At 41.2% G+C, this 13519-nt stretch overlaps 1 protein-coding gene across 4 annotated transcripts in view; it reads right to left on the bottom strand.

The window, feature by feature from the left end:
- The window catches only part of mpp7a (MAGUK p55 scaffold protein 7a), a 105762-nt gene that overhangs the window by 62292 nt on the left and 29951 nt on the right, over positions 1–13519 (bottom strand). For all 4 annotated transcript variants that reach the window (XM_025054323.1, XM_008307737.3, XM_025054321.1 and 1 more), the window contains one exon: positions 7052–7170. In XM_025054323.1, coding sequence (XP_024910091.1) covers positions 7052–7170 — 119 coding nt within the window. The remainder of the gene's footprint in view (positions 1–7051; positions 7171–13519) is intronic.

Genomic DNA, 13519 nt, shown 5'->3' on the forward strand with positions numbered 1-13519 from the left:
ATCTGCAGTCTGCCTGGCTGTCTGCAGCCCAAATCCACACGTGTGGGAGTTCCCACACATATGCACACACGTCTACACGTACTCACATAGACACAGTGACTTCAAAAATAGTCAGCAAGACAGAAAATGACAAGAGGAGCGGTTTGTTTGCCGTCACATTACATACAACTACAGATGCTGTTCACAATTAAAACATCTGTTCTGAGAGTGTTCAACAATCTTTTTCCTGTTCACTACAGCGAAGGCTTTCTTACTGTGGCTGTATGACCTCTGCAGTGGCAAATGAGAACACTAGGAGCAGTGAGGTGTTTGAGTGAGTTTATCCAGTCAAGGCATTAGGTCTATGTCTCAAACTTCAGGATATAAACCATGTGCTGATGATTTTATTCAACTCACATAATCTCAAATGTTTTTGACCGTTTGTTAGAAGGTGTCACCTGTCCGTGACAGTTAAAAAAAGAAAATTCTTGACCATTCTTGCCATCGACACCTCAACACTCCACAACTTCTGGTAAGAAGAAAACGAAAGAGCTGTTAAATGTGTTTGTATGTGCGTGACCGCGAGGGTTGGCTTTGAAAAGGTAACCATTTCAGCATGACTTATCCACGCAGTCTCCGGTGATAAATCACGGTCTGTTAAAAAGAGTATGCTGGCCAAAAGAGCAGCCATGTTTCAAGGTGAGCTTAGGAGTTCAAAATCTGCGTTGAGCTGGCATTACTTGGCCATAAAACATTCTGCATTAGGCACGTCACAGGTGTAATCTTCTGAAGAGCCGGTGGTTGTTTGGCTTTGCTGTAGAGCACAGAAAAATGCTTCAAAAAACTTTGTATGCAAGAGTTAAAAAGAAAAAAAAGGGTGCAAGCTGGAGGAGAGCAGGACATTGCCAAACAGGAGCGATAAAGCCAAGGACAGTCATAAAAATCTAGAGAAGCCTGGTCTGGTTCTTCTACAAGCGTGGGTTGACTCTGTCTTTCAAAAGGTACACGGTTGAAAGTGTTGAAAGTATGTTTCATGTTTTATGGCATGAAATGTAAGACTGTCATTCGAGGAAAATTCTTGGAAATATCGTTGTCTACTCACTTTCTCACACAGGAGCCATGTCGTCATGGTATTAATGAAGACACACTCTTAGATACTCCAATGTACCTCAGTACAATTGACATCTGTTGATATAGTTCTGTCTCTGTCATCTCACTTTATCCAATTACTCTTCTTTTTGGGACAAAAATATGTGTTTTTGTAAAAAAAAAAAAAAAAAAAGAATTTGAGTCACACTGTATAACACAGTGATGTATTTCTAAGTAATTACCCCTCATTTTTGTGTCTATTCCCCTGATGAGACACAAGTGCTGCTGGCAAAATGCACAAATGGCCTAAAAGGACTGAGATCAGTGAAATGCGATGAACTCCAGCCAAGGATATCTCTGTGCGAAATGCAAATCTGGCACAGGCCAAAATCAAAGACAGGGACACTTTAGCTCCGGTGATGAAAAACAGCAGCAACGGTGTTTAAATGAATGGAAGTGTAAAAAGTTCATCTTAAAATAGACAAAAATTGCGGCTCAAAGGTCGCAGATGCACAGGGTGGGTGTGTACTGTTCGTCTCGATAATGCTTTATAAAAATAAAATAAAAAAACATGCTTTAATGGGAGCAGTGTGTGTACCCGTCTCCATGGAGGCCACAGACAAAGTCGTGTTAGCTTCCAGAAATACCCCATGTGCTTAAAATATACACAGCAACACATGTGCGTAGAGATAAAGAAAAACATTAGCCTGGGTGAAAACACAACTGAACGAAATTGACATTGACGGCACCAGACGCATTTATTCATCTGTCTTCATCTTCTTCAGACCAAAACTCAAACTGCTGCAAGTAATCAAGGTGAAGAAGGTGGAGAGATTTAAAAATATATATATAAAAAAGTACAGACTAGATTTGTGTTTATTTCAGTGACAGGAAGAGCAATGGCTGTCTCCATTCTTGACTGCTGTTGTAGGGATGACTAAGACAATGAAATCTTACTAATGATAATCAGTTGCACAGACAGAGAAAGCTTGACAGATGGACGAGTTCACTGATGGAAGTAGAAGGAATGGTCTGGAGACCCCAGGGCTGTATAGTGTTTCTAAGCCCTGCATGAAGACATGAGGTCTCTGGTAAATGTCCACTGCCCAGAAAACATGAAGTCACCCCGATCGGGGCTGATTCTCTCTGTCCCTTTTTCCACTTCTGCTTCAATAACTACACACGTTGCACCGGAGGCCACAGTATCTCCACTCGTGGTCCACACCAGTCTCATATTTTGAACTCAGAACCACTTGTCAAGTCTGATAGACTAGACCCGGCGAGGAAGACGAGAGTTCCACTGCAGACAGAGTTCCAACTGAAATAGTCGTGAGAGGTTTTGTTTTCTTAAGAAGCATAGGAAGAAAGTGTAGACTCTCTTTTCACTGCTGTCACAGTGAGTCAACGTGCAACGTCTTTAGTAAAGCCATTAGCCAGTGCAGGGCTGCAAGTGATCTTTAACAAAACGTTCTAGTTTGTGTCCTCGTCAGTGTGTGTGTGCAGATAACAGACCACACATTCGATCGAAACTTTACGTCATTTAAGACTTTTGCATATCTGCAAAATTATGACACCTGCTTCGTTTTCCTTTTATTTATAATACTATAATTAATCATTTAGCTCAATCACTTTAGCCCAGGGTCTTCCAAACTTTTCCATGCCAAGGCCCAACAAATAGCATTAGCTTCTGGTCGGTTACAAACCACAGACAAAATGTGCAAAGAAACAGACAAACCACAGACAAACCACAGACAAAATGTGCAAAGAAACCAAACTTAATCAACTTTAAGAACCATTCAGTAATCAAAGAAAATCATAGCGCCCCCTGTCGGCGTCCAAGCTACAACCCTGTAAGATTTTTGAAGATAACACCACAACCAAACACAAGCCCAGATACTTTTCCAAAGAGACACTATAGAAATGTTGAAAATTAAACCAAAGACCTCACATTTTCAGTGTGGAAGCAACACCAAAGAACTCTTTAGACATTTTCCTACCTTCCACGTCGACCTGTTTCCCTAAAATTACATACAGAGTGCAGAGGTGCCCACAGGATGAGCTGACCCCGTAGAGCACCAGTTAATCTCTGAGGTAAATTCTAGCATTTGACCTTTTCCAAAATGTTTGAATTTGAGGCCACTGAGGCAGAGAGAGCGTTTGGGACAATTTCCCAGTTCTGATTTTTCTTGCTAATAGGGACCAGGAGCAAGGTATGTTTTGAGGTGTGGAAGGAATACGGTACATGCCCATGGGGCAAGTCTGGGGTTTCTTTAATGAGTGGTTGGACATAACAAGGTGAGTCATGAAACTTGGAGGACGTTCTAGAGCCTGATCCAGGTATTCATGGTACACCAAGGCTGGTACTGAAAGAATACAGCCCAGTTTGTCTGTAAATGGGCTCGTTAATTGACGAAAAAAAAAGAGAGAAAAATGTTCCATTAAAATACAGACGTAAGCTGGAATAATTTAAAGGTGTCATTAAAGCCCGGAAGCACTGAAAAGCAAACTGGGAATCCCACATCAATTTTGCTTTGTAATTATTCAAGTGCCAAGTTTATTAGCAATGAACAGAAGCAGAGTTAAAGGAAAACTGACTGACCGCAAAGTGAGGGAACACAGGGAATGGCAAAGGCCTGCTGACAGAAAGTTGGACTTAAGAGAACCTCACCTAATGCAGGTGAAAACTAAATATTGTATTATATTTCCTGTGGCTTTTTCGGGAATGGAAGTTTGGCAGGAGAGCACCACCTGTGGTGGAAAGTATAAAAAGCATCCTTTAGTGAGTCCTCCAGTTGTTTGTCCAACTGTTGCATGTTGATGTAACATAAATAATGTTGTGTCTGGTAGAGTTGCTAATGACTTGACGCTAGTGACATCATCATGACTAGGCTTCTATTGGTTGACCGAATTGTCTATTACCTATAGTTGCCATGTAATTTAGAGAACTGTGTCTTATAGAAAAGTACTTGGAACTCAAGGCTGAGACCAAAAGACTTACTCTGTTTTTGTGTCATATCTCAAAATGTCCTTATTTGGTTCTTTTTCCTTTTTGGACAGGCCAACCGTTAACCAACACTCACTTATTATCCAGGTGAAGCCTGAGGGTTTCCATATAGGATACCTGAGTTACGAAGTCTGTCAGATTAACATGATGTGAGTGTGTTTCTCCCCCTGCTGTGGAGCTGAGTTTTCCCAAAGTATCCCATTCGCAGCACTGTGGAATAAACGGCAGGATCTATGGAGCGCCGGTGCCGGGTTTTTGGAGGAAAGAGACACTTATCATTTTATTAATGGTGTGTCACTGATGTTAGCCATGTTCACCTGAATGTTGGGTCTCAAGTGCCCGTCTCAATTGTAAGGTGAGAAGGTTGTTCTGCACTACTGTAAGATTTAAAGTCTCCACGTCCGTCCGTTTGGCTCAGTAGCCGACAGGCTGGCTCGTGTCTCAGTACCAAGTACAAAGCAGAGGAAACATATAGTTCTGCTTGTCTGGCGTGGAGCAGTTTCCACTCATGTCTCTACATTAACAAAGAGAGACGCGAAAGGCAGCCCAGTTACTTTCCTCTGAAAGAAGAGAAACACAAAGTAGGATTTGGGTTCTAATAGTAAATGTCAGAGTCACATTGGTGACATGCACCACCTTGGTTTTTATCCAGAGAAGAGATTTTTATTTGTGTAAAGTATTGTCAATACTTAGTACCAATTATGATGCTGTAATTATGGGTGAGTTTTAGAGTCTAGAGTCTAAGAGACGACTGGTGAGGACATCACAAGAAAACAAATGTTTCTGAATGAAAATGGTCTTCAACCTGCTGACATTGTGGATCTAGTTGATTGAATAGCCATAAGGGCAATGACAGAATAACTGGTGGTGGAAAATATAGAACCTTCACCAGTGGAGTTGTTGAATTAGCACATTATGAGTGAAGTATTGGTCCTGATACCAGTACCAGTTGGTGTTAGAAAAAACTGTTTTGTTTTGAATAATACATAAAAACATGTTACACTGAGTAATTACAACAACAAAAAACAAATGAAAATGGCTGAGAAACGTCCAAGAATCAATGATTTAGTATTATTCGCTGGGTTGCCTGTCCATCCATCTGAAGTCTAACCACAATTGCCAGGACCCTCCCTGTCTCTTCCTACTTATTCCAGCTCTGCCTGGGAATGCTGGGGCATTTGTGGGTCACACTAAGTTCTTTATTCCTTATTTTCCTAACTGGTCCGAGACCGCCCATTTGGACATGACTGGAATACTTACAATGGGTGAAACTGCGATGGGTGTTAGTACTAGCTCCGGCCCGTGTTTTACAAATTTCTTGGCTCGCGTCCACACGTGATTTCTTTCTATCAAAATATTGACAAGTAATGAAATTAGTTTTCTTCCTTTCTTTTTCTTCTTTTTTTCTTCCTCTAGAGCGGTACACCATCTATGGGCAACATAGTCAAGGAATGGTTTTGTTTACTCGTCGAGTCGGAGGTAAATATTTCGGGCTTGCTGTAGTGTTTCTTCTCTAAGCAGCACCTTGACTAGGCGCTCTAACCTTTTCTTCAAGGATTAAGGAGCTATATTAAGAGGTGTTTAGAGGACAAGGTGAAGTCTGGGAGTTCCACTCTTATGTTTGGCTTGGTATCACAGAAATATAATGCCACCTTCATTAGCATTTATCCAGTCTGCCCCACACTGTGCTGTGTTTTCTTTGGGGCCAGCAAGAATTAGAACCCAAACATGTGCTTGCCCTGCCCATCATTATCCACGTTCAATACGCCTTCTTCTTTCGCCATCCATAACAATCCAGGCATCAAATTAAACCCGTCTGGTTTCCTCGGGTTTTCTCTCAATGTCGGAGGTACACATTTTTAAATGCTCAAATTGAAATATTACAACCTTGGATCTTGAACAAACACGCTTACAGGGACAAGATTTCTAAAAAAGAAATTAGTAAAAACAAAAAGAAAAAAAAAAACAATTTTATATTTTGTTTTTGCTTTGCTGGCTTTATGAAATAATATGTCTGGTAGTGGAAAACAGAGGCCAGCATAAGTGGAAAATTGTTATGCGCAAATTTAAATATTATGTTCATAAAGTTTTATCCAATAAATCTAATTTCCAGTACACCTCTATTAAAGTTGTTGAGAAAATCTCAAAACAATATAGTTTTATTTTATTGGACCTCCGATTTTGGCATCTGATTGAAAAGAATCCCAAGCAAAGACGAGGCTGGGGCAGAATGTGTTACATTCATTATACCGTTGTCTGTCTGCTATAAAGATATCAAGTGTGCTCATCCTTTACACAAACTCTGCAGCTATTGGGTTAACGGGCGGTAAATGCACCACAAGTCCATTTGTCCTGGCACAGGGGCAGTTAGCATAGCTGGGTGGGTAGACTGTTGAAATAACAATACATTTGACACTTTATAAATGAGACGTTAGAGAAGGAATTTGAATAAAGCAGTGTTGGACAAAAGCGTGTGTCTGGGTTCAAACTGCAGCGGTTGGCTAATGGATCGTGGTTAGTGGGGAAAAGGTTCAGATTCTGTCCCAGGAGAGGAAGGATGAGACTGTGACGATGGGTTAGGCAGACAGTTCAAAAGAAAGAGGGGAGGAGAAAAGAAAAATATGGATAAAAAAGGAGAGGAGACGAGACAAGATAAAAAGGAAAGGAGAGGTGGGAAGAAGAAGAAAGACAGGAAAGGACAAGATTGGACAAGAGGACAATGAGGAGAAGAAATGAGGGGAGAAGAGAGGGGATGCCTGGAGAAAACAAGAGGAAATGAGATCAGAGAAGTAGAGGAGAAACAAGGTTGATAGGTTTGGAGAGGTAAACAGATTAGAGAAGAGGTAAGGTGATGGGTTAAGATCAGAAAGAAAGAATGTAAGAGAGGAGAGAAGTGGAGGTGACGTGAGAGGAGAGGAGTGGAGATTTATCTGCCTGATGAATAATAATAAAAAAACACTAGTGAAACTATTGTCTTACCTTGATGAGGGAGTGGAGGCTCCTCTCACCAAACATGTCCTGGAGGAAGGTGTTGTCTTCTGGGCTGCTGACATGAGGCTGCAGCTGAGAGGGCAGTGCTGCCAGCAGCTCATACAGACCTAAGGAAGAGGAGAGTTTAAAGAGTTTATATGGAGGATATAAATCCTTAAATAATCCTAAAAGATAAACCTGAATGTACAACATTTGTCAGTAGCTGCATGTATACATTTATTCAAGCACATGTTTGACTGATCAATTTGATTAAATCAATTTCAGTTTTTACTTTCATAATGGATCGTCAACCGTGGCTACATTCCCAATTTTGATGAGAACTTCGCTGCATTCAAACATACAAAAAGTGTTAAAACTAACTAAATATAAAGTTGAAACACATCTGACTGATTAGCCGCTCTCGGAGGATGATTTATATTTAGACCAGGTAAGACCTCAAACAGGTCATCACCACAGAATGACCAGTTTCTTATAATGATGTGAGAAATGTCCTTAAAACAGCCCAAGGCTGAATCTTCGTCTGTATCCGTAATGAAAAGGTCTAAACCTACAAGGTCTTTTGGGTTTTACTACCTTAACTTATAAAAAGTATGACCATCTCAAATTTGATTTAAAGAGAAAGAGACTGGAGGGCTGATGGTTTCAAGATTTGGATAGGGGAGGTGAAACACTCACAGGGAGAGAGAGAGGGGGAGAGAGAGCACAAAAACAGCAAGTGAACAGGGTTCCATCCAAACACAACAGAGTCCTGGAGTCAAACCGACAGAGAGTAGTAGCAGATACTTGTTTGCTGTTCTGTTCTGATCTGATCTGCAGCGCGGCTGGAAGATTTACACGTGACGACCTCTCCACTGATGCACCAGAAAATCCACGCTAGCTTCAGACTGCCCAGACGCAACCGTGCCACGCTTGAAACCCTTTGAACTAATTTAGATCGTGTGACAAAAATCTAAATACTTTCCCGGTAGAGCCAATGATACATCAAAACAAACTCGAGCTGCTTGGCTTCCTCTCCGAGAGCGTCTTTCATCTGAAGACAGAGTGAAAGAGAGAGAAGAGAGACAAAAACACCACAAGTGCAACTGGAGTAACTCATGGCTGGGAATGATTGATTGAAAACAATGGTTGACATCCTTGGCTGATTTCATGACTGACTGACTGCCGAGCTGGCTGACTGGGTGAGAGCAAGTGTGTGCTGGCAGCCCGGGATGTTTGGCAGGAGAAACATGGCTGACAAACTTAGCTCATGTCATGCGCCAATGCTGCTGCTGCTGCTGCTGCTGCAGCTGTTGGTGCTGCTCCTTCTGGACATTCAAAATAAATGAAGTGTCATGTGTCACTCTCAAACTACGGCTTTCCATTTTCATCTGTACAGACTTGGGTTTCATTATACCGACTTCTTTGAGAACACACACGCACCGTGTCTTTAAATATCCCCACCCGTTCTCCAGTTTACAGCTGAAAATCCACGCAACGATATCACCTCACTGGATCAGAACAAAATAAAGTCGACCAAAGGGAGGCCATCCAATTAAAACGACTACCGTGTTCTTGAACGCAGCGTGTGACATTCGTATCTAGCACATCATCATTCGATGCTCACTTCTGCTGTCCTCATCAACTGCAACATTTAGCTGAAACAGAGGGCAGCCGGCAGCCGACCCCTTCAATCATTTGCAACACAAAACCCCCGACAGAACATTGCACATTATATATTATAAAAATAATTTAAAGCGACAGCAGAGAGAATGAGGTCAGGGGTTTAAGAAAGGGCGCTGAGCGTGGGGAAAGAGATATGGTAATGTCATTACTACTGGCAGGGGCTGAGATAAAGGTAGGAGGGGATGAAGTGAACAAGCAGGAGACAGTGAGAGTCCCAGAGTGTTATCCTTCCCAGGTGCAAAGACTCCCTTTTCTGTCTACACTTTCAGTGATTCAATGCTTTATTCATTCTGTCACATATTCCTCTTTGTCTGCACTAGAGTCCCGCCAGTGGCAAATTATGTAGAACACATCACCGGCACAATATCTGATGAAATCTGATTACAAAAGGTGGAAGTGATAGCAGACGCCTTCAAGGGGCCGACGTAGGCAGATAAACCCCGTGACCCGACGACAACAGCGGCAGATGAGGCTGCAGAGAGACGGAGCTAAACAAGGACTGCAAAGCTGAAATCAAAAGAAAGACTGAATGGTTGGACAAGCATCCAGGGAAAAGTGTAGGCAAAAAAAGGGCAAAGACGGAAGCCAAATCAACAACCACAGTAGTGGTGAAATCACTACGTGTAGACACTATAAAAAAAGGGAAGGGAGAAATAAATCCAGGTCCAAATGTATGAACAGATGTAAAAATTTGTAACATCAGAAACCGTGTCCGACACAAACGTTGAGGGGCTACATGAGAGAAATTGCTGCTAAGAAGAAGACGAAGAAGAAGAAGAAGAAGAAGAAGAAGAAGAAGAAGAAAGTAAGTATGATTGTGCCAACCACGAAAGGGTGGACCGGCTCCTTTCATTCAGGGCTGGTCTGGCCTCATTTGATTTCTCTTGGCCCGACTACTCTCGACCCTCTCATGCTGCGGCTGCATGTTGAGGACCTGGCAGTGTTTTGTAGTGGACTACTACATTCTGTTGTGGCTAGCGTTGGACCAGAGCAGAGGTTCGAAATCCAGCATGATGTTGCACAGGTTGGACGAAAAAGCCTTCAAAGAAATCCGAGAGGCCGGGGCCTCCACAGCTTCCCATGCAGAGGAAGTGACCCCTGTAACTGCCAAACAACACTTCCCCTCTCACGCCTACACCTCCACAGCGGTCACAGAAAATAACAGTGTTTTTCACAGATTCCTTTTATGTAAAACACACACAAACATTAAAAAAAAAAATCCCAGACAATGACATGCGTTAAATGTGATGCATGTCAAATTGCTAGTCGGAGAGGTCAACATCCCTGGGAGTGGAGCAGAGGGAGGAAATTACAGAGACCAGTAAAACAAAACAAAAAAAAAAGGTTGAATGGTTGTAAAATATGACCTACAGTGTTACATTGTGACTACAGCGCTGATAATTTACAACAACACAAGGGGTGCACTTTCAGACTGCTGGAAGATAAATATGTCTGTTCATGACTTTAACTGTTGAGCTGTTGAGTGTCTAACTTGTAACCAAATGACACACAGTAAGACAAACTGTCGGTGCGTCTGGTGAAAATGAACTGGTTGAAACGCAGGAAATGAACACCAGGACCTGATCTCCTCCTACTTACTCCCAGTAGCCGAATAAGTTATCGACCTACTTCACGTATCAAGTTCATTAGGCTCAGCAGACTCCTGTTAAAACAGCATCATGACGACATGTGGAAGTTGTGTTAGACTCATACATTTTCATATTAAAACTACACGTTAAAATAACAAAAAATAAATAAAAAAAAATCCCACTGATGTCAAGGAAAAAAATGAAAGTGTGTACAGGAAGTAATATCTGAGCCACATCAGGATTTGACATCAGCACAAGCTAGGGACAAAGTACCTTTAAAAAAAAAAAAAAAAAAAATGAGGTATATATATATATTCTTGAAATGTACATGTTTATGACAATGTGTACAAATATATAGTTACATTTGTAGGACCAGAAAAAAATATGCCTCCATATGTCTTAATAAATGCTTCAATATAGGCTTCAGGAAACTGATTCTTTTGCCATTTTTATGTTATTTTAAGTTAATAAAATCACGCATAGAACACGTGCTTGCTGAGGTGACTGCAAACAAAGAATAAAGACAACCAAGAAACAGCAAAATGACACCATGTCCCAAAACATTATTTGCTAACGCTATAGCTTTTAGTTTACAAAACTACATTTAAAATAAGTCTTGTTTGTCTTTGGCCTTGATGTGAAAATACAACTGCTTACATTAGCTTAGAGTCCCAGAGGAACCACACTCTTAATGGCCTGTGTGGGTTGCAAACTGTGAATTTCCCCAATGTGAGACAAATAAAGGATTTTAAATGATTTTGAATGTAAAAAACAGAAATACACAAAGTACAGATATTAAAGACTTTAGGTAAAAATGTCTTATCAACCTAGATATACTGCCAGTGCTGGAAAAAGCTCACGGTACTTCACGTCTGCTCCGCCCTGTCCTGCTTTATTTACTTTATTTATCTGCTGATATATTGTATATATATCAGTATATATATAAAATAAAATATCAAATGTGTGATCTTTCGTTTCTTCAAAAAATGCAGTGTTGGCTACACTGTGGCTATGTGTAGAGAAAGAATTATGAGACCTTAACAGGTAAAAGTATTCCAGCTGAGTAGGCGGCCATTTAATGTGGCCCAGAATGCATTTGTGTTCAAGCAGATAAAAGAATGTGGCCACATGTGTTCCAAACCCTCTCTGAATGTGATCTGAGCGATCGGATCTCAAATGCATCCTCCATGTGTCTTGGGTGTGTTCACATCTGTATTTCGAGCTTTTCCCTTGTAGTCACATCACCAGGCACAGATGTTAATACCTAATGTGTACACAGGGCTATAGAGGGTCATCTGCACAGAGGAAAAAAATGGCAGCAAGTGTAAGAGCCTTAAGACTGTGTGGACACTTTCATTTATCTCCTCGTTCCACCTTTGAGAGAAGGGTTCGCTCTCCCCTCTCCAGGAACAGACCGACGGGAAAGTGAAAAAGCAACGCAGCATCTGATAAACACATCGACATAAATAACATCTGATTAAAGCATGTGTGCAGACATGAAGACTGATGACAGTAAACAGAGAGGGGACCACGAAAAGACAAGGGGGATTCAAGGCTCTTCACTGCAGCCGAAATAACAAATCCAGTCGTAATGATTCCTGCTTGTAAGTAAACAGGACTTTGTCCGTGACAAGTGTTGTCGGGTCTTTGCTCACACAAATGGGACAAAATGTCATCGCTGCACTGCTCCCATGATGCATCTGTCCTGCTGTGACTACCCGGGGCCCTGCAATTTACAAAACCTCTCTGTTAAAGGAACCAAATAAAAAGCACAGAACCTCAGAGGTGACACTGGCTGTCTGCACTCACTGACCAAGTCACTGATGTGGCATCGACCTCCAGATGCTAAATTACAACGTATTAGCAGAGCAGATGCCGCAATCTAAAAAATGTTATTTGTAACGGTCCGCTAGCATTCTGCTTGGAGTGGAACAGTGGAAGACAGTGGAAGTGCGTGCTGAGAGGTAATATATAAAGCTGGTCGCGGGAACAAATGAGCAGAGTCTGAGCTCCATTCAAGCCCACAAGCCTCATGTTACCAACTCCAAGGTCCAAACCACTTCTCCACATTAAAAAAGGTCAGGGGACAGCTAACTCCAACATCATCTTCAGTCAAATCTCAGTGTCACGCTCTCTGAAAAGCTCAGTCGTTAGAGAGAAATAAATAGCTAGTAGTTTTTTTTTTTCGGGACGTTAGTTAGAGCTCCACATGCAGCATGGAAAAAATAGATGATGTCTAGTGGGCCACGTCTGTTTCACTGCTTCAAACGGAACTGGGACTGTTTAATATATTAGAACCAATAAACCACCGTCCCTGTTGGGACTGGTGGCCAGTCCAGGAAGATGGTTTAAAAAATGGTTACATGACCTTAAAGGCTCATAATCATTTCATTGTATTTTTAATGGAACATTGAATTGAACATGCCAATACAAATCAATGTAAGGAAATAACAAGGAATTTACATTTTAAAGGTGAAGCTTGCATCCAAACTTCCTCTCAACTTTAATTTCTCCATTATGTGAAAGCTAAAAAAGAAGCATTCACAACAAATGGGTCAGTTTTAATGATCTGTCCATTCTGCTTTCTATGTAAACAATAAAGCAGCAGTGGATTAAATCAGACACCCACGTCCGTCCTACTCACATTTCTGAAAATGCAGGCTTTAGAAAAGTATCCTTGAGGTATTAGTCTTGAATTTGAAAAACACCATGCGATATCTATGGTCAGTAAATGTGTCGTTTCAGCCAATGCCAATAACCGTGTATAATGTTCTCCATCAACAAAAGAGAAAAAAGAATTTATGACTAGTTCTTCTTTATATTTTGTGACTTTTTATTGCACCTGCTTTCTGAAACATATTTCACTGTTTTCTGCCAAATAAACGATTCTAACATCAACATTTTTTGTTGTTTCTATATGGCGACTTCCAGCCAGGGACCGAACAGAGGTCTAAAGGCTAAAAAGAGGGACAGCTACCCTCAGTTTCAACACAATTTCTTCCTTCTTATACTGCCCTACTTTATATCTTTCTCAAGTCCAAACCAGCCACAGCCAGATGCTCAACATTCTTGACCTCAAGATGGAAAAAAATATAATATGGTCTTATCCTTATCAGATTGTTCACATCATTCAGGTATCATTTAGAGATTTTTGTCTTTTATGTGCGTCTGTTCTGAGTACACACAGGCTGGAGCAATGGGAAAA

This window comes from Cynoglossus semilaevis, chromosome 3, assembly GCF_000523025.1.
Source record: "Cynoglossus semilaevis isolate Cse_v1.0 chromosome 3, Cse_v1.0, whole genome shotgun sequence".
Lineage (NCBI taxonomy): Eukaryota > Metazoa > Chordata > Actinopteri > Pleuronectiformes > Cynoglossidae > Cynoglossus > Cynoglossus semilaevis.